Source organism: Cavia porcellus, unplaced genomic scaffold, assembly GCF_034190915.1.
Source record: "Cavia porcellus strain 051 isolate PalLab524CR breed Dunkin Hartley unplaced genomic scaffold, mCavPor4.1 scaffold_6, whole genome shotgun sequence".
Classification (NCBI taxonomy): domain Eukaryota; kingdom Metazoa; phylum Chordata; class Mammalia; order Rodentia; family Caviidae; genus Cavia; species Cavia porcellus.
This window is the reverse complement of record NW_026947489.1, coordinates 26,862,114-26,883,357: the sequence shown is the minus strand read 5'-3', so window position 1 is coordinate 26,883,357 and position 21,244 is coordinate 26,862,114. Positions and strand designations below refer to the sequence as shown.

At 41.3% G+C, this 21,244-nt stretch overlaps 2 protein-coding genes across 15 annotated transcripts in view; one reads left to right on the top strand and one right to left on the bottom strand.

The window, feature by feature from the left end:
* Wdr76 (WD repeat domain 76) overlaps positions 1-13,056 on the top strand; it is a 63,239-nt gene extending 50,183 nt beyond the window's left edge. For all 4 annotated transcript variants that reach the window (XM_063250138.1, XM_063250139.1, XM_003475460.5 and 1 more), the window contains one exon: positions 11,336-13,056. In XM_063250138.1, the coding sequence (XP_063106208.1) occupies positions 11,336-11,600 (265 nt within the window). In that variant the 3' untranslated portion in view covers positions 11,601-13,056. The remainder of the gene's footprint in view (positions 1-11,335) is intronic.
* Positions 13,057-15,158: 2,102 nt separating this feature from the next.
* Frmd5 (FERM domain containing 5) overlaps positions 15,159-21,244 on the bottom strand; it is a 332,781-nt gene continuing 326,695 nt past the window's right edge. For 6 of the 11 annotated variants that reach the window (XM_063250149.1, XM_063250140.1, XM_063250141.1 and 3 more), the window contains one exon: positions 17,814-18,732. In XM_063250149.1, coding sequence (XP_063106219.1) covers positions 18,155-18,732 — 578 coding nt within the window. In that variant the 3' untranslated portion in view covers positions 17,814-18,154. Of the gene's footprint in view, positions 17,517-17,813; positions 18,733-21,244 lie in introns of those variants that run through there. The other 5 variants (XM_063250144.1, XM_063250147.1, XM_063250146.1 and 2 more) reach the window with 2 other exon arrangements.

The following is a 21,244-nucleotide window of genomic DNA, read 5'->3' as shown; positions in this document are numbered from 1 at the left end:
CCAGTTAAAAAACAAAAGAAATATAATTAGATAAAAGTTACAGAAAAAGAACAAAAGCAAAGATCAAAAGGAAAAAACGAAATAGAAACAAAACAAAACTCAAACACTAAAAGGAAAAACTAGTACAAGAAATTCCTCCATGAAACCAAGGCCTGTGGCATTAGAATGCACCCGATAAGAGTGGGGCAGTGCATCATTTTGTCTTCTTGGCCTTTTTTTTCTCCTTCACCACTTTTTGCTACTCACTTGGCAAGTTTTGCCTCACCTTTCCTGCTGGGCAGGGTCAGTCAGTGGTGTGGTGTCTGCCTCGGGGTTCCTACTGTTTCTGCCCTTTTTTGTGCCCCACACTGCTATCTCCGACTAGGTGTATGGCCCATGGGCTCTTGGTGTGCCTTTTTTACTCCTGGCAATGGCAAGCATCCAAGTTGAGGTAGATCCCTGATCATAATGGGAGGTGGGAAAAGTGAACAGACCACTGAACTCTGCTGGAAGTGGGCAGTAAGGACTGTCAAGCCGCCCCTTGGACTTGATGTGAGCACTTTCAGATCCAGCCACTCTCAGAAAAATCAGCCTGGCTTCTTTCCACAGAGGGTGAGACCACTGTCCTTCCTACACTGACCTCACAGCTGCTTACATTTCTCAGGGTTGTCTGTGACTAGCTGTCCCTTCTCCAAGACTGCCTCTGTTGGCTGTCTGCCACCCAGTCATTATGGTAGTGTGGCTCTGGAGACCCCAAAGTGTAGCTGTTTTCTGTGACTTAGGATCCCTGGAGTAGCTCTTTTCTTTTTTTGTCTTTTTGAGACAGAGTCTTGCTGTGCAGTCAGGCTGGACGTGAGCTTACTACATTGTAGCCCAGGCTGGCTTTGAACTCACAAAGATCCTCCTGCCTCAGGCTCCTGAATGCTGGGATTACAAGCATGCACCATCACACTTAGCTGTTTTTTTTTTTTTTTTTTTTTTTGGCTTATTCTCAAACAATACACCCCTTCCTAAAATGGTTCCTGACTAGTCTGGTCTATAGTGGCACTGCAATGAATTTCTTCTGCAACCTTAGCCTGCTGTGTGAAGGAGTTACTTTCAGAGGAAAATTCTACATTGTACTGATAGCTTTAAGTAAGGGATTTCTTGGGGGGCTGGGACTATCAGTCCATGGTTCATTCTAGGGATCTCCCCCTTTTCAGGTTTACCTTATGTTTGCAGAGTCAGGACCACCTCCTGAGAGCCTAGCTTAGCTTAGAGAAGAACTGTTTAGTTCTTCTCTGCATTGGCTTCAGTTTCTTCAGTTTTTCTGGTTTCTAGTTTTCCTGTTGACTCTTTCTTAACTTCTGGAGCTCTGCTTCTTTTTCTCATTGCTAAGTTGTTTTCCAGGTTTTTCAATTCCATGTCCTGTAGAGGCTGTATTTTCCTGCTGGCATTTTCTCTGCCATTTTTAATCTTCTCTATTTTTTGTGTTACATAGTATATAAAAAGTGATCAAACTATAATGTAACAATTTAAATTTAAAAATTATTATAGTAAAAGACAGATTTCTAGCATTGTCCCTCTAGAATACTTGCCCTCACTTGGAACATACTTATCCCTTTATTCTTGTCACTTTTTGAAGCATTCTGGAGGTTGTCTTTCATTCTTTATTTAGTTAGTACATGTTTGCAGTGCACAGTGTTTACGTTCATCTTAGAGAGTAGGTACATGGATTTAACGTATGTAATTCTTTTTATTCTTCTTTCCTTCCCCATTATCCTCCCTCTCTCTCTCCTCTCCCCAGTTTCTTTCTTTCTTTTTTTTTTTTTGTTCATGTTTGAACACAGTAATTACATTTATCATAGGTAGTTAATACATATACATGAAACATTTTAAATATTTATGTCCCCTTTCCCTCTTTTCTCAATCTCTTGTTCCCCTTCCCATTTGCACAAGATCTGTGTCCTTGTTTCCTTTGATCAATTTTTTATTTTGCACTTTATTTGTACTTTGGGTTTCTGATGAGAGAAACAATACCACATTTAAGCTTGTGTGTCTGATTCATTGAATTTAACATGTTTAATAGAATAAAAGCAATCAAAATAAACCAGTATAAGTGATACATAACTTCAAAACCTTACGAAATCAACGATAGTTGCCATAATGCCTTTTGTTGTCTTCAAAATAGCTGCAGATAACTTCGGACATAGTAAAAATCAAACAGAACAGAATAGAATAGAAACAATAAAAACAAAACAATGAATGCAATAAAGGACTTCAAAACAAGCCAATAGTAAATCCAAAATGGCTATCATCATGTATCTTGGTATCTTTTAAATAGCTGCTCATGTCATCAGATTTAACATAATCAAACAAAACAAAAGAGAATAAAATCCAACCCAACGAAGCAATGAAAACGGTGTGGTTTCTGGGTGGGGATTGCTTCCTGGTGAGGCCTTGTTCTCTCCCTCCACAGTCTGAGAATGGCTCTGATCATGAAGAGAGGCTTGGGTCTGGCTGCCCAGGTTTTTAAAATTTGATATCATCCCATTTGTTTGTTCTTGCTGTTATTGTGCAATTTGAGTTCTGTTTAGAAAGTCCTTGCCTATACCTATGAATTGAAGAGTTTTACCTATTTTGTCTACCAGTACATTGTTCCTCTTTTAATATGTAGATCTTTAATCTATTTTTATTTTAGTTTAGTAAATGGTGAGACGGGTTTAGCTTCAATCTTCTGCATGTGGATAGCCAGTTTTTCCAGCACCATTTGCTAAAGAAGCTCTCTTTACTCCAGTATGTTTCTGGGTTTTTGTCCAAGATCAGGTAGCTGAATGTTTAGGAATGTTTCTTTATCTTATGTTCTATTCCATTGATCTGCATACCTGTTTTTGTGCCAGTACCATGCTGTTTTTATCATCATAGCTTTGAAGTTAGATATTATGATGCATCTTGTTTTTGTTTTTGTTACTCTCGATTGCTTTTGCTATTCTGGGTCTCTTCTGGTTCCATATAAATTTTAGGATTGTTTTCTCTACTTTTGTGAGGAATGCTGTAGGTAGCTTGAATAGGATTGTGTTAAATATAGATATTTGTTTTGGAAGTATGGCCATGTTGACTATATTGGTTCTGCCTATCCAGGAGCAGGGAAAATTTCGTCTATTTTCTGATGTCCTGGTAAATCTCCTTTTTCAAAGTACTGTAGCTTTTGTTGTAGAGGTTTTTCACTTCTTTGTTTAGGTCAGTTCCTAAGTATTTAACTTTTCTTGATCCTATTGTGAATGGTATTGTTTTCCTAATTTCTGGAGAGTTTATTATTAGTGTAAGGGATTGCTGTTGATTTTGTGTGTGTGTGTGTGAGAGTTGATTTTGTATTCTGCTACACTGCTGAATTTGGTTGGTCTAGGAATCCTGGTGGAAGAGTTTGGGTTTTCTAGGTAGGGGATCATGCCATTATGACATTCTATTTCTTTCTCGTCTGATTGCTATGGCTAATATTTTGAGTACCGTGTTCAACAGAAGTGTTGAGACTGTTCACCCTTCCCTCTGATTTTAGAGGGAAAGCTTTCAGTTTTCCACCACTTAATGTATTGTTGCTTGTTGGTTTGTCATAAGTGGTTTTTGTCAGATTGAGGTAAATTTCTTTTGTCTCTATTTTCTGCAGGACTTTTATTATAAATGAGTGTTGGACTTTATTAAAAGCTTTTTCTGCATTTATTGATAGGATTATGTGGTTTATGTTATGGGATCTTTTGATTAGGTATACATTTATTGACTTGTACCTATTGAACCATCCCTGCATTCTTGGGATGAAACCTACTTGGTCATGATGTATGATCTTTTTGATGATGTATTGCAATTTATTTGCCAATACCTTATTGAGAATTTTTTGCATCTGTGTTCCCTAAGGAAACTGACCTGTAATTTATCTCTTTTAGTTGGTCTTTATCAGGTTTTGGGATCAGAATTGTGCTGGCTTCCAGAAATGAGTTTGGAAGCACTCCTTCTCTGTCAGTTTCATTAAAGAGTTTGAGGAATATTGGTGTTGTAACCTCCTTACATATCTTGTACAGTTCATCTCATACAGCCCATCAGGTGCTGGGTCTTTTGTATTTGGTGGGCTTTTTATTTCATTGCTTATTACTGGATTGTTCAGAATTTTTATGTTCAGTTTTGATAATTTGCATATATCTAGAATCTGTCTCTTTCTTGAAGATTTTCCAATTTGTTGGAATACAAATATTTGTATTAGTTACTAATGATCTTCCAGATTTTGGTGGTATCTATTGTGATTTTGCATTGTTGAGTTCTCTCTCTCCTTTTTTTTTTTTTTTGGTAAGTTTGACTGTTGATCTGTTTCATTTATTCTTTCAAAGAACCAGCAGTTTGATTTATTGATTTTTTTTTAAGTCTTAATTTCATTAATTTCTGCTCTGATCTTTATGATTTCCTTTTTAATTTTTTTTTATTTTAAAAAGAATAAAACAAACAGAACAAAACAGATCAGAGTAAAACAATGCCAATAACATGGGAATTCAAAACAAAACAACAGGAAATCAACAATGGCTACCATAATGTCTCTTGTTTTCTTCAAAATAGCTGTTCATATCTTCACACATATTGAAACCAAGTAATTGAAAACAGACTAAAACCAATCAAAACCAAGAATAAAAACATTATTAGACTTCAGAACAAAATGATAGGAAATCAGCAATGGCTACCATGATGTCTCATTTCCTTCAGAGTAGCTGTTCATGCCATCATACATACTAAAATCAATTCTTGTAAACTCTTTAGGTGAAGTAAGCCTATAAAAGTACATCTGTCCTTTCTGTATTCGAGGGAAAAACAAAGCAATTAGTATAAGAAAAGCAAGAAATAAGAATCAAATAATAACAGAGTCCAAAACAATAACAATGTTGGCTTTCAAAATGTGGTAGGAACAGAGCTAATTTTGTTTTGCATAGTTATCATCGAAAGTCTTACTTGAATTACCAGATTTTGTTATGCAAAATTGATCTAATCCTATGGATGTTAACTGTTTTGTTCCAAGAACTAATGGAATTAGTAGTATAATTATCTTAGTGATCTTAAGAGTATATATATAAATTTATATCTTTTTTCTTCTCTCTTCTTTTTTCTCCTTTTCCCTATCTCAGTTATTTTTTTCCTCTTTGAGCAGTTTCTTACCCTTTCATAGTATTTATTGAAGATTTTGTATCTTATTTACTCTTTCAGTTTCTTACATTAGGGAGACAATACGGTATTTACACATGTGAGTTTGATTTATTTCACTTGTGAGTATGGTCTCAAGTTACATCCATTTACCTATAAAAGTCTCAGTATGGTCCTTTTTTATAGCTGAGTAGCATTCCATTGTATTAAAATACCATATCTTTTTTTATCTGTTCCTCAGTTGATGGGAATTTGATTTAGCTATTACAAATTGTGCAGCTATAAACATGGGTGCACATACATCACTGTGGTATGATGTTTTCAGTTCTTCTGGGAATATAGGTCAAATGGGACTTCCAATCCCAGCTTTCTGAGGAACCTCCACACTGATTTCCACAGTAGTTGCACCAGTCTATACTCCCACTAACAGTGCAGAAGAGTTCCTTTTCCTCACAGCCTTTCCAGCATGTGTTGTTGGTGGTTTTCTTGATCTTGGCTATTCTTTCAGGAGTGAGATGGAATCTCAGTGTTGTTTTAATTTATATTTCTCTAGTGACTAGTGATGTTGAACATTTTTTCATGTATTTATTTGCCATTTGTATTTCTTCATCTGAGAAGTGTATATTCATCTCAGATGCCTAGTTTTGGATTGGGTCTTTGAATTTCAGGGACATGATTTTTAAAAAATTCTTTATATGTTTTATATAGAAGTTCTTTGTCTGAGGGACTAAGATTTTTTCCCAATTCATGGGTTTTCTTTTCACTCTATTGGAGATTTCTTTTGACACGCAAGAACTTTTTAACAAGACAAGATTTCAGCCGGGCATAGTGATGCACATCGATAATCCCAGCACTCGAGAGGCTGAGGCAGGAGGATGTTGCAAGTTTGAGACCAGCCTGGGCTCCAAAGTGAACTCCAGGCCAGCCTGCACTGCCTGGTGAGACCCTGTCTCAAAAAGACAAAAAAACCCAGGATACCAGTTGTTGATTCTGTGAAGTATTTCCCATGCAGTTTGATTTTTGTTCATGAATTGTCTGGTTACCCCATATGTCTTCAAGATTTCTACCTACTTTGTCTTCCAGCATATTTATTGTTTCTGTTTTAATTAGATCTTTGATTCATTTTGACTTTAGTACATGGTGATAAGCATGGATTGTTTTAGTTGTGATTTCCTTTCTTAAACTAGGTTTAGGTTTAGATTATTGCTGTTTTTTGAGGGTTTTTTTTTCTTTGTCTTTGTCTTTTTTTGGAGATAGTCTTACTGTGTAGCTCAGGCTGGCCTCAAACTCCTCCGTGATTCTCCTGCCTCAGGTTACCTACTACTGGGAATTCAGATATGCACCACTGCATCTAGCTGTGAAATATTTTCATCCCTAAAAGTAAGCAACTTCCAACCCAGTTAGCCTTGGTTTGGTCTTGGTGTGTAGCAGCTGTTGGATGAGTTTTTTTGTTCTCTTATTGTTTAAGGTTTCTTTTAGTAATTTGTAGTAATTTATCCTCAGTTTCAGAAGCTGTGTCTTCACATTGATCGTTTCTATAGTTTATTTTTATACATTTTTTTAATCTTCAGTATTACTTGCTGACTCCTTTTGTAGAGTCTATATCCTTGGTAAATGTGTCATTCATGTTTTGAAACATTTTGGCAAGCTCTTCCAAATTTTGATTTCTTTCATATCCACACTCGTCACTCAGTATGTTAGTTCTGTTATATTTCAGCTTAGGTTCTCTTTGTACCTGCCCAATTTCTTTACCTTTTCCTGTCAGTTTTCTGTCAGTTTGTACAACTTCACTTCCTGGCGTTTGTTTTCCTCTGCACTAGTCTCCTGGGATCTACCTTGGGAGAGTTGGGAGACCAGGACACCTCGGGGTTTTTTTCTCCCACGTTCCTTTTGTTTTTTGGTGCTAGGAGTTGAGGACAAGTAAAGTGAGGAGAGACTGTAGTTACCATGAAGGTCTTTTTAGTTAAATTCTACCTTACAGTGATGTGTTGAAGACTTTGCGTCTGTATCAGTGATGGCAAATTTTTTTTAATTTTTGCCTTTTTGATACAGGGTCTTGATATACAGTTCACCTGGCCTTGAGCTCACTTTGTTGCTGAGGCTGATCTTGAATTTGCAATGATCCTCCTGCGTCAGCCTCCCAATTTTTGGGATTACAGGTGTGAGCCACCATGCCCCACTGGCAAACCTTTTAGAGCTCTCATGAAAACAAACAGCTGGCTACAGCTGGTTTGCTGTAGGTTCACCATCACTGGTCTCTACTATTCTGATACTAGCGGTTAGTCTACAGTGTGGGGGGAAGAAGGGGTAAGAGAGGTGAAAATCAGTCAGCAGGAGGAGAGGTAAATAGGAGAAGTAATATGTACAATTACTGGGTAGGGGTCAGCCATTATTGGAGATCTTTTATAGTTGGAGTTAAGGGAAAATGTGAAAGTCTTACGAGGGTGAGGGGTAGGATGTAGGAGAAGAGAAAAATAGTTCAGGATTGAGGGAAGCTATGAGGTTGTCAGAACCTGCTGATATATTTGTGCATCTAAAAAATGGGGAAGAGGCACAGGAAAAGACAAGGCGACAGGTAGGATAAGAAAGAACGAAAAGTAGAAAAGGATACAAGGTTATTATAAAAGAAGATAAGAAAGGCAGAGAGAGCAGAATATAGGGAAAAAAACTTAAAGAATTTAAAACATACAAGAAATAAGGAAAAAATACAAAATAGTATTGATATAGAAGAAAAAGGAATGAGGTATTGGGGACCACAAGTTCACAGTGGCTAATTTTGCGTATTTCCTAAAGGATAAATGGAGGTTTGGGATTATGGGTAGATATCACTCTTTTGAAATTTCCCATTAACTTTTTAGGGATGGGTCATCCTTTTCCACCCACTAAGACTAAACTAAGATTAAAAAACACTCCAGGGCAAGGTCCTTAGCATGGGTCATCTACTTTGAGTCATCCCAGGATTATCCATTGCCTGTGGAGCCACTGAGTTCTGAGTCTTCTGCCGACCTTGTGTCTAGCCCTCCTATCATTATACACACCCAGTAAATAGTGGCAGACTTGGGGTGTCTTGGTCTTTGCCTGTCCCAAGGCATTGATCTCTCAGCCCTACTTCATGCTTCATGCATTCCTTTCATTAGTAAGTTTGTCTATGCTTCTTATTTCTTCCTTTTACCATACCTGTTATATAGGCAGTTGGGGATCTTGACCAGGTCCCTAATAGTGGGGAGAAGAAAGAGAGCAAAGAAATAACCACTGTATTCTCTGAACATTTTCAATGTGATACCTCCTCTAGCCAGAATGTGGGTCCTCTTGACTGAATGTCTTGGTGAAGTTTTATCAAATGTTCAGTGCTATTACTGAGTACTATGCAGCAGAAAGGCCAGCTTTTAAAAACATTATGCTATGTCCTCACTCACCTTATTCACAAGAGCTGGCTCCATTAACTTCTGGCTCTTCCTCAAAGTCAAAACAACTATGACAAATCAACTTTGTTTGTTTTTGAGACAGGGTCTTGCTGTGTAGTCAGGCTGGCCTTGAACTTACTGTGTAGTCAGGCTGGTCTTGAATTTGTGCAATACTCCTGCCCCAGCCTCTCAAATGCTGGGATTACAGGATGCACCATCACATCAGGCCTAGTATTATGTCTTTTATAGCAGATTTTTTTTTTTCTTTTGGTACCAGGAATCAAACTCAAGACTTCCCACTTGCCAGGCAGGCACAGTGCCACTGAACTACATTACTGGTCCTTTTACAGCAGATATTAAAAAATTTAAACCTCATGTGTTTTTTGACTGTTATCTTGTAAGTGCCCTAGCTTACTAGTTTCCTCTAGAAGAACTCTTGCCTCCAGATTACCTCTGTCTATAAAGAGCTCGTTTGTCTTGCTATCTGTTCTTTGCAAGTGGAGGCTATTTTTGGTTAAGGTTAATGACTTGTTCTGACCTGAATTACTCAGGCTACCTTATTAAAGAAGATGTAGCTACTTACTGGTAGAGAAGTCTCTGATGCTCTGTATATTTGTGCCTGCTCCTACTGGGCTTTAGTGGCTCCCCCACTTTCCTGCTTTCTTTCTTTCTTTCGGTGCTCCCTTCCCTCTGCTCCCAATGTGTGTGTGAGGTTTGTTCTCACTCCATTCCCTGCGCCCACCCTGTTGTGGAGCTTAAACCTGGACCCTTCACTCGCAGGCAGATGCCTCCATACTTGGTTTAAATATACTGATTCTTTAAAAAACGTTAATTTTTATACATGCTTACACTACATTGAGGAGTTGGTACATGTACATACCACATCTTAATGCTTTTTCAACCCTTTCTCTCTTGAGATTCTTCCCTTTTGCAAAAGATTTATCTCCTAGTTTTTATTGTCTTTTTATATTTTAATTTTTTTGGTAGCAAGTTTTTTTTTTAAAGGTAGGAAAATAAAACAAGCTCCGCAGAGCCAAGTAAAAGTAGGAAAAAGTAGGAAAAGAAGTTGCACCCTGCAGTGTGAGGGTGGGCCGCCATGAAAGAGGGAACACAGTGGCCTTTATTTTAAACACACTGACTTTTAGTCTGTATCCTGTAATTGCTGAAATTATTAAAGTTTTTTATTTTTAATGTGCAGAATCTTTAGAGTTTTCTATGTAAAATATGTTACTTGCAGAGATAATTTTTCTTTATTGTTTCTTTTGGTCTGATTGTTCTGCCTTGGATTTAGTACTGTATTGAAAAAAAGTGGCAAGAGAGGGCAACTTGCCTATTCCTGATTTACTACTTAGTGTGAGTTGTGAGCCTTTTTTATTCTGATTTCTACCCTTTCCCCGCTTTTTTCTTTTGGTTTCTTGAGAAAGGGTCTTGCTATGTATCCCAGGATGATGTTGAACTCATGGTGATCCTCCTGCCTCAGCCCCCAGAGTACTGGGATTATAGGCATGTGCCACCATGCCCAGGTAGTTGTGTGGGCTTTTCTTATATAACCTTTGTTATATTAAGATAGTTTCCTTGTATTTTATGGTGGTTTTGTTTTGTTTTTTGGTGGTACTGAGGATAGAACCCCGGACCTCACCTGTGTTGGACAAAAGCTCTACCACTGAGTTACATCTCTGCCCCTTCCCCCTAATTTTTACTTTGAGATAGGCTCTCATTGAGTTGTCTTGGCTGGCTTTGAATTTGTGAGCCTTCTGCCTCAGCTTCCTGAGTAGCTGGGATCAAAGTTATGAGCAACCATTCCAGGCTTGTTGAGTATTTTTATCATGAAGGGTAATGAATTTTATGAAATGCTTTACTGCCTCCTTTGGAATGACTGCATGCTTTTTGTTCTTTGTTCTGCTAGCATGGTGTGTTATGTTTTTTGTTACAGTGAATCATCCCATTTGGTTACAGTGTATCATCCCATTTGGTTACAGTGTATAGTCCTTTGAATGTGTTGTCCTTTTCCTTTGAAAGACTTCACTCCAAACTCTCCTTGACTTGAGGTTTTGGGCTGGGAAGTCAGCTATGATTCTGATGGGCTTTCTTTTATAGGTGATTTGTTTCTTTTCTTTAAGCTTTTAAGATTCTATTCTTGTGATGAATTTCTGGAATCTTGACTATGACATTTCAGGATGTCATTTTCATTTGTCTCCAGTCTTAGATGTGTTTTTGATGTTAAAGTTATGTGGAATATAAAATGGTTATTAGGGGAATACAAATAGGGGAAATAGCATATTTTGTTAAAAGTAACAACCTAGCATAGATTTCTTATTTTTAGGGTTCTGTTTGGATGTGCTCACAAAAAGGAGGGATCCCCACACACAAGAAGATCCTCCTTGTGCATTGAGCAAGGAGCAATGGGTAAAAGAAGAACCTAGCATTATAGCTAAGTCATGGTGGCACAAACCTGCAGTTCCAGTACTTGGGAGGCTGAGGCAGGTTGACTGTCCTGAATTTAGAGCTAGCCTGAATTACCTAGTGAGGAGTATGCAGTGATATTCTATCTCTAAAAACAAAAAACCAAACCAAACCAAAAGTCCAATTATGGTAGATACTTTTGTGATCAACTATCCTCTGAGCACAAACCACTGAGGTCATCTCTATTCTGAGCTTTTAGTCTTACAGGAGGACAAGATGAGGCCAACAGAAACTTCTCAGGAAGAGAAAATTAGTGTTTAGGAGCAAAGTCACTTTAACCTTCTGCTTGAGTTATGTAGCATTTACTTTAACAAAATACCCTCTTCCCCCACTAGGCACAACACTATCACTGGGCGATGGCTAACCAGGTTTCAAGCTGTTTGGGACCCTAAACAAGAAGACTGCATCATTGTCGGCAGCATGGCCCAACCCCGACGGGTGGAGGTCTTCCATGAGACGGGAAAGGGGGTGCACTCCCTCCTTGGGGAGTGCCTTGGCTCTGTGTGCTCCATCAATGCCATGCACCCAACCCACTACATCCTGGCTGGTGGGAATTCCAGTGGGCGGCTGCATGTTTTCATGAAGCCCGGAAGCTGCTGAGTTTTAGGGTAGGTGTACCTGTTTGTTCAGACTGATCACTATGCCAGGAACTTGGGGTTCCTGTGGCTTTATGAGTGTACTTGGTCTTGGGTTCCCATTAAGAAGTATACAGTTGCTTTATGAATAGGAATCATATGGTGATGCACACGTGTAATCTCAGGATGCTGGGAGGCTTGAGGCAGGAGGATCTCAAGTTTTAGCCCAACCTGGGCAACTTTAGAAGACTATCTTTAAAAATAAAGTGTTGGGGATGTAGCTTAGTTCAAAGGCCCTGCCTGGGTTTAATCCCTAGTACTACAAAACAAAAATGAAAATAAAGCACTGAACAGAATGTACTTTTAGTAAAACAGAAGCCTCAAGCTGTTCCTCCAAGATAGGCAGCGACTTTGAGTAGAGGCTGGAGGCCGTCAGCACCAAGCATGGCAAATTGTAAAGCTCCAAATAACTGATACTAACTTTTTTGTAATCTAATGATGTGATTTTGATTCTATAGTAATATATAGGTAGATTTGTGGTTTACTTTATAGTTTGAAAGGAATTATTTATTTTTAGACCCATATATTGGAAAGGATCCTACAAGGTCATTTAACTCAGTGAATTTGAAACCTAGTTTTGTATCTAAGGACTTCTTTCTGCACCTGGCCTCTCAGTGAAACTGTGGGTGAAGTTCTCAGGTAATTGCTGAGAATCTGATTCACTGCCGGCAGGACCTGTTGGGGGCTGCCACAACCAACCCAGGATCCCAGGGCTCTGAGGCAGCATCGGTCTGCCTGTAGACAGTGTTCCAGACTAGGAGCATGGCTCTTCAGCGCTAGTGTTTAAAAAGGAGCGGAAGCTAGGTATGGTGGTGCACACCTGTAATCCCAGCACATGAGAGGCTGAGGCAGGAGGAGAGTTGCATGTTCAAGGACAGCCTGGACTGCATAGTGGGACCAGGTCTCCAAACAGACAAACATCATGAGAACAGAAAACACGATTAGAATAAATATCATTTGGTGAAACATAGTTTCATATGCTTATATTTGTAGGTGTGTATGTTTATGTATTTCTGATATAAAATGTATTTTTTTTTTTTTTGTTAAGAGTAAAAGCTACTGCCTTAGTGTCCCTGCCTTCCATTGTGCCTATCTTTCAGCTCCAAAAGGAGATTTAGCAGCCTGTTAAGTGAATGTTTTTATTTCTACTCATATTTTGGGGAAATGTTCTGGAATATTCATCATTTTTGATATTCCCAAAATTGTTAAGGTGATTTCAGTGTCTGTGGTTGTGAGGGGAGCTGCTGAATCAGTGACTAATACTATGCATGATATTGGCAAACTTCTCCATTGCTCACTACCGAAAGTACTACTGAGAGACTTGTAATCAGCTTAAGTACTATGTTTGAATTAAAGGAAATTATCTTTTCATAATTGTATATCACAGAAATAAAGTGATGGTTATTTTCCTTAAAGAATAATTTTTCCCCAGTAGTTTTCTTCTGTGTAATTAAAATCTAAGTATTTCGAGGTGTTTACTAATAGGTTGTGGATCTTTATAAGAAGTAGGCATTCTCTATTTTCTAATTGACATGACTGAGGAATTGGTTAATTGCCAAAGAAACATTATGAGATGAAAAATCCAGCTAAGTGAGCCGAATTGCACGTGAGTGTATTTATTTTGGTGGTACCGATGATTAAACCCAGGCATCAAGTGTGCTAGGCAAGGAGTCTACCACCGAGCTACATCCCTGCCTGGCTGAAACATTCACATCATCTTAAGAGGCCTAAACTCCTTCCCTTTTCTGCACCAATTAATTTCACAGGTTTTAGACTGGTTAGTTCTGTGGGAATTGTTATTTGTAGTACTTGGGATGAAACCCATGGCTGTAACATTCAGCTGCATCCCCAGCCCTTTTAATTACCAATATTTGCTACACACACACACACACACACACACACACACACACACACACGTATAATTAGTGCATGTTTGCAGTGCATGATGATTACATTTATTGTGGGGAGTTGGTGCATGTACATAACACATCTCCATTCTTTTTTCATCTACTTTTTTCCCTCCTTCCAATTCTTGGTCCCCTTCCCATTTGCAAAAGCTCTACTTCCATAATTTTTTCCCCTTTAATTCTTTTTTTCCCTCCCCTTCCCTCTCTCCATTTCATCACACCACCCGTTTGAAGATCTCCCTTATTTTGCTGTCTTCTGCTGCTGCTGCTTTTTTAAACCAGGGATTGAACTTGCAACCTCATACTTCCCAGACAGGTGCTTATGCTGCTGAGCTAAATCTCCAGCCCTATTTAGCTGTCTTCTGTTTTGTATACCTGTCTGACATCTATCTTATATATATCATCTGTATATTGTTTCTAATGTAGGAGAAACCATATGATATTTAAACTTGTGTTTCTTATCTCTCTTGATATTAGAGTCCCAGGTTGTACCCATTTACTGAATGCCTCAGTTTACCTCCCTTTGTGGCAGCAGCCCCTTTTCATTCCAACGCTGGGTCTCACCAAGTCACGGAGTTCCCCAGGCAGGGCTGGAACATGTGATCCTTCTGCCTCAGCTTCTTAGAGTACCAGGATTATAGGAGTACGCCATTGTGCCTAGCTGGGAATTGTTCTTTAAGATGCTGAAAACTGCTACCATATTTGGCAGGAAGTGCCTGGCCCCTGCAATAAACATTAGCAGGTTCTCAGTGTTTCTCACTTTTGTGGTTTATTTTGCCATTGCAGGCTTCATAAACCCTGCTATTTATATCCAGTGTCACTTAATGGAGTAATAGCTTCTTGAATACAGGAGAATGAATAGGAACTTGCTTCTTGGTGATGTTTTATAATGACATAATTATGTAAAAAAGAAAATTGTTTTCCTTAGGATATGCTTTCATTGTCATCTGTAGTGAAAGGCACATCTGGAGACGCTCAGCTGTGTGGGGTCTGTAATTCTGCATGGATTGTGACTGCTCCCTGTGTGGTAAACCTGTGCTTCAGCTTGGCCTCTGTGGTCTTGCTCCTACAAGTAAGCTTGAGCTCTGCTGAAGCTGTTTGAGGGATCTCCTTGTGCTGTGTGACTAAGGAAAGAGCAAACAGTTGGTATTTTGCGTGGGATGCACAGACCCTTGGTCAGGCGAGGGATGGCCACAGGAATCAACAGAGTCTGAGCTGTTCAATCCTGTTGCAGTATTCTGGCCACTGAGTTTCCTCATCATAAAAAAGATTTTGCAGGGATTGCTCCAGGAAAACAAAGAGTCTGGGGCTTGGATAAAAAAATTTTGAATCCTTCAGTAGCAAACACATGACCTTGGGAAAAATCATCTAATCTTTTTGGTTTTCTTTCTCAGAAAAATGAGGACCAGTTCATCTTTAAAATCATTCCCCATTTGTAGCTTCTTAGTGGGAGGTGTATGTGATGATGATGGATGTTAAGCAAAAACCTTTTTAAAAAAAAATATGATCCCAGTTGTGAACAGCAGTTAGCTGAGTGAATTACCCTTTTAATTGGTGTGCTAGTAACATCTGATAAAGTGAGACAAGCTATGGGTTAAACAAAGAGCCCACTCTCCTTGGTATTTAAATGTTTATTTAAATTTAAAAATAATCTTCATGGCACCAATGATTTTATGCTAACTACATACTGCATGTGTAGAAAAAAAGTACATTGCTTTGAAGGAAAATGTAACTTAAAGAGTTTTTGGCACACGAAATATAACAATTATGTATTTGCAAATGAAACTAAGAAATTCACATTTGCGTTAGTTTACCTTCTACTGCTTCAAGATGTGGTATATTATTCTTCAGTGAGAGTTATTTCCTCTGATAAAGGACAAGACAGAAACCACTGCTTTTTCTACAGTGAGCTAGAACTAATTTTGAGAGGAAACAGAGACAGTAAAACATAGTAAAACAGATTAAAAACTTGAACAACTTTTAATGGTGAGGAGATACCAAAAAGACTAGTTGTCAACAAAGGTTTGTTATTCAAGCACTATTTGAAAAACAAACTGAAGTTTTTCTATCCACGTTTTCTGAACAAGCCCTAGAAAAAACAAATGACCCAAACGTTTCTGTTGGGCTGCTGGAGTGGCATGGACTACTGTACTGTAGGAACTCTGGATAGGAGAAGCACACAGGCAGGGATGTGTGTCTCTCCTATGTGGATAGGCAAGAATCGAGGTGCGGCTATCACTCACTGCAGAGAGACTGTGTTCTACAGACTGAGGTAGGAGCACTACACTAGAAGGTCGCCTGCTATGTTGCATAAGACGGTAGAGATCCATGTTGACACCAGCCCCGGTCTCCTGACAGCTTTTTCATCGCTGAGTTTATTTTTCACTTTAATCCTGTGCTAAATAAAGCCTCTGCTATGTAGATGACAAGTGGCAGTGGCTATTTGGTTTTAAGGGATCCCTAATCTTTACTAGGATCTTGCTTGATTTCTCTTGTCACTTGGTAAATAGATGTTTGTGATTCTGCCCAAATTGTTGGTGGCATGGGAATGATCAGAGAGGCTCACCTCCATTCTTAGGTTTGCCACATTTTAGTGTTCCAGTACCTGGTCTGGCTTATCTTGGCTGCTGGCATCTTTGCTGGTTGGTTGTTAGAGCACCCTATAAACAAGCAGCTGCAGCGCCTCCACTGGGAAACATCCTGGGTCTTTAACACGTGCCAGAAATGGAGCAGAGGTGACCCTCTTCTGCTAACACATGGTCAGTTTTATTGTCTTCATCAGGGTTGGCTTATTATAGCCTTTGGGCCAAATTTGGCCTACTTCTATTTTTATCAAGCTTTATTTGAACACAGCCATGCTCTTTTCTTGTACGCTTTACCTATGGCTGTTTTTGTGCTATGGTGGCAGAACTGAGTAGTAACAGTATAGCCCACAAAACCAGAATATTTATTATCTGGAACTTTTCAGGGGAAGTTTACTGACCTCTAGATGAAAAGGGTAACTCTACTTCCTTTAAACTGATCCCCTTCTGCCTTATTTGTCCATGGCTGCTATATTCTGGACATGGACATGGTTCTGCCAACTTGGGGAACAAATTAAGGGAAATTAGATGTACAGGTGATGCATTCTGTCCATCAGCATAGTGTTGTCAGCTGCTTTGCTGCCCTGTGGGTCTCAAGTGTCCACTAACCATCCTTTAAAAAGTCCTTAGGCTCGGATGACATAGAAGTCTCTCCCTGAGATGAAAACAAGACCTTGTGTGTGACTGGTTTTAAGTGCTGCAGAGCTCAGGCCAAGGGAGCTCGTGTCCCACCCGCCCCTGATGTCCCTGTGCCTCTGAACTCCCAGGCAGTCTTCCCTCAGCTAGCATGGCAGGTGCCATCCTAGAACTTAACTTCCCAGAGGGTGACCCTAGGGGGCAGCATTTCTACATCTAAGTATTCCTCTCTGCCAAGTCACCTGTCTATTGTAGCATATCTTAGAAATCCTATTTAGAGATTCTTTTCTTGGTCCCTTCCAAGGCTGTATGTTGATCTTGGAATCCTATTTTCTGACGCTTTCCAGTCTCAGGATCAGTTTCTTGCATTATTTAGTTCATCAGGCTCTATTATCTTAATCCATAAAGTAAAAACAAAATCTGAAGAGGTAAAATTACACTGTGCTGTTAAAATATGAGCTGAGATGGTCTTTTGTTGGGGGCACATTGTATACAAAGTAAGCACTGCTCTGCAACCCCGCATTCTCAAGTTGCTTAGCTCTGGCGTCGGGTAACTACTTGGTACCACACTGCTGACGCACCCTCTCTGGCACCACTGAGTTCATTTCCTGCCCTGCAACTCTTTCAGGTCTTCAGGGAACATCACAGAAGTCTCATTCATGACATGGTGAGGCCCACTAGGCTCTAGTCTAAGGGGACAGACTTACCCTACCCCTGCTGCTGCTGGCTTGGCGGTGGTCCCTTCAGATGCCCACTCTGCTCAGATTTGAAAAAACAAAAGGAAAAGAAAATCCAACTCAGACCATCATAAGAAGCAACTTTCCATTTAATCTTTCTACATGAATGTTTAATTTTTTAGAAAGTTCTTTCTGGCAGGAAAACCTAAACAGTCTCCACTGTGTAGACCCTGGCCTGCCCTGCTATGGCTGCAGGTGGGCGTCTCCCTGCACCTGGTGGCACCAGCAGGAAAGCTGCTGCGGAACACAGAGGACAACAGCACTCTGGTCTTCAGTTAGTGTCCCATCTGCTAAGTGACACCACCGGGATAATGAGTAATAATAAAATAAATTATTTTTATTTGATACTTTCAAAATAACATCTATGAAAAATCAAAATTCAAAACCAAAAGTTATCCTGCAAATTGAAGGATGAAAAATAAGAGTTGCTGAGCCTTTCTTGAGAGAAACTCTGGAGAAAATGAGTTTTCCCAGTTTTGTGGACAGGGCCTGTGCCCATCCCTTTCTTCTCCTGGGAACACCCCTCCTAGGTTGCAGTGGGCTCGGAGGCATGAGAGGACTTGTGTGTGCCGATGGATCCGCGATGTTCCCATTGCTGGGAGGGGAAGCCGGGCTCCTGCGTCCACCTGGCTAGTTATTGGGAGGAGTCATGCCTTCTCAGGTGTCTATGAGCAGGCTCACCACTGAGCGGATTTTGCAGGCAAACCATCGCCTGAGGGGACAAAAGTATTGATAGTGGAATTGTTCAAACTCGGGGGTCTGGCGGATATCTCGGAAAAAGGCAATGTCAAGGTCAGACTCGGTAAGGATGATCAGGAGGAGGAGCAAAACAAAGAGGAGTCCCATGGTCACAAGGAGCAAACGGAGGACACTTAAAACAAACTTATTCACCTGTTCCTGTTCTGGCCTGCCATGCCCCTGACACAGGGCCCTCAGCTCTCCTCCCAGCGCCTCCGCCTCTGCCGCAGTTGGGGTGCTGCTTTCAGACTCCTTCTCCTCCTCGATGCTACAGGTGGCTCCATTGATCTGCCGGGAGAGCAGCATCAGCTCCAGGCTGTTCTCGGCCACGGGCGTGGGCAGCACGCTGTCCGCAGGGCTGTAGGCCTCATCTGAAATCACAGCTACTCGATCGTTGCTGTCTGCCCGGCTGCTCCTCACGTGAGGCAGGAAGGTGTCCCCGTGGGAAGATGACCGCACTGGGGTAGAATGGGCACTGTCTCGTAGGGACTCAAGACCTGGAAAGGCAAGAGGTGCATGAATAGGCCTCTGGCCCCCTACTCGTGCTGTCCAGTAGCACCTGTCCTTGTTTGTCTCGGTGTCCCCTGCACACCCACCTTGACCAGTACAAGCGGCTGCCACTCCCCATTTTGACAGAAACATTTTAACAAGAACAGGACAAGGGAACTCAGAAATCTGACTAACCATTTTGGAAATGTTCTTTTCTTTTTGCGTATGGATTAGGCCTGGTTTGTTAAAGATTCAGCTTTTCCTACTGTTAGTGTCTCGGCCCTGGTTTTAGCCACCATTTGAAAGGGGGTCTGAATCGTAGGCTGTCCTGGGGGTGGGGGGGTGGGGACTCTGGGGCATGAACAGTGGGGTTGAAGAGCTGTCTGCAGCCTGCGCCTGCCTCTTCCATTTAGGTCTCAGCTTGCCCCAGAAACTGTTGTGAAATACAACTTGAAATGAGACCTGCTCCTCGTTTCCGAGCTTTTGATGCTCCTTTGACCTCTGGTTTTCTTCTCTGCTGCCCCCACTGGTACATGGGATGGGAGAAAGCTGTATCTTGGTGTGAGCCATGGCTCACTGATAACATGAACATTAAGGCCTTGGTCGTGGTATGTCGCCGACTGGCCTCATTTCCTAGCACTCTTCTGCTGACTATCACCAACACAGCCCAGGCCACCTGAGCCCCTCTCAGACCTGTCACCTTACAAGGACACCTCTGACTGCTAGATCTTCCAGAGCATGGAAGAACTGCTGCTAGCAGCAACTTCAGTGCAAACTCAGTTTGATCCTCAAGCAAGCTCTGAGCTGTCTGGGGAAGGAGAGATGCAGGTGTTGTGACATCAGAGGAAAACAGGTCATGGAGAGGGTCACCAGAAGACACACTCACTGCATTGCTGGTATCTTCAGTGAAGGAGGTAACGGACAGATGTGTGCATTACATGACCACTACAATCACTCTGCAAACGTCACACTTGTCCTGAACAAAATGATCTACCTGCCCGTGGAGACCACTGCCAGGCTTTCTGTCCTTCATCTGTTAGTCTGGGGTAAGTAATGCAGCAAAGCAGAGTGGTGTCCCCTTTACCTGAGAGGTGCTCCAGCTGACTCCCGTGCCCAGAGCTGGCTTGCACTGGATCAGGGGACACAGTCGTCAGGATCCTACCCTGCAGCCGTGGCCCCATCCTCAGGATACGCACACTCAGAGGCCGAAGGCAGTGGTTAGTCAGCCGGAGCCGAACGGGGACTCGGGTGTGGATCTTAATCAGACTTTTCCCCATGGCGGCCCAGGAAGGCAGCTACTACTTCAGTGTAAACCAGCTAATCTCTTGGGGAAACCAGCCCACAGGAGAGGGAAAGGACAGAAGCTAACGAGATGGAGGACTGTCACTGACCCCTGGCCTTAGCAGTGTGTCCTGTGCCGGACAGAGGTTGGCTGCTTGGGTGTCTCCTGGGCTGAGCTTGAGGAGGAGCAGCTCTAAGAGGCTACACGGTTATCAGAGGACTGGATTCAGCCACAAGTGCTTGGAGCTATAAAAAGCAATGCTTCCATGGCTTGCAGTTCTTTTCCTGAGGCCATATATGGGCCCAATCTCTCGGTGAGGGACACAGAAGGCAGTGACAAATTGCACAAGGTAGGGGAGTCAAGATTTGCCCAGAAAATCCAGGATGTAAAGTCACAAGAACATTAGCCTTTATCCAGGGCATACATGCCAGGAAGTTACATGGTCATAACTAGCCAAGTGTGGGGAGGTGGCTTTGGGGCTGTCGGTCAGTCCTGAGGGCAGAGATCAGGCTCATCAGTTCATAGTCTATTTTTATTTTTTGAGTCTATTTATTGGGATGACATGGTTCTATTCACTGTAACACCATGCTAATGTTTCCTATCGTTTTTTGGGGGATAACAAAGGTGCTTTGGAAGTCAGATGGCTTCTGTGACACTGCTGGGTGGGCTCTTTGACAGAGCTGGGTCTGGTGTCATGTCCCAAAGGATGTTCCCTGGGCTGCACTGGCCTGTGTCCTGGGACGCCAGCTCGTCCCTCTTGCTCCTCCACTGCCAGGTGAGACTCAGCTGCGCTTGTCAGAACTTTCTTCTTATTGGTTCTGGGAATTGAACCCAGGGGCTGGCTCTCACTAAGCTATATCCTCAGGCCTATTTTGCTTTAGTGTTTTAGTTTTTGAGGTGGGGTGAGGGGTTTCTCACTAAATTGTCCCTGCAGGACTTGAACTTGTGATCTGCCTGCCTCAACCTCTAGGTGCTGGGGATGACAGGTGTGTGCTACTATGTGGCTGAAGCCCCCTTGTTAGAGATGGTACACCTGAACTGCCTCATGGGAAACAGTGTTTTAGTTTCATATGCTTAGTAGCTCTTGCTGATGAAGCCATTTAACTGCTGAAAGCTTACACTTTTTTCTCATCTAAACAAGACAGCCCTCTCCTTTCCTGGCTGTGAGGGTCTGGTTGCAGCTGCTCCTCCAGGACTTTCTGGACCAGTGGGTGTTGCTGGGGGCTATGAGGAGGGAC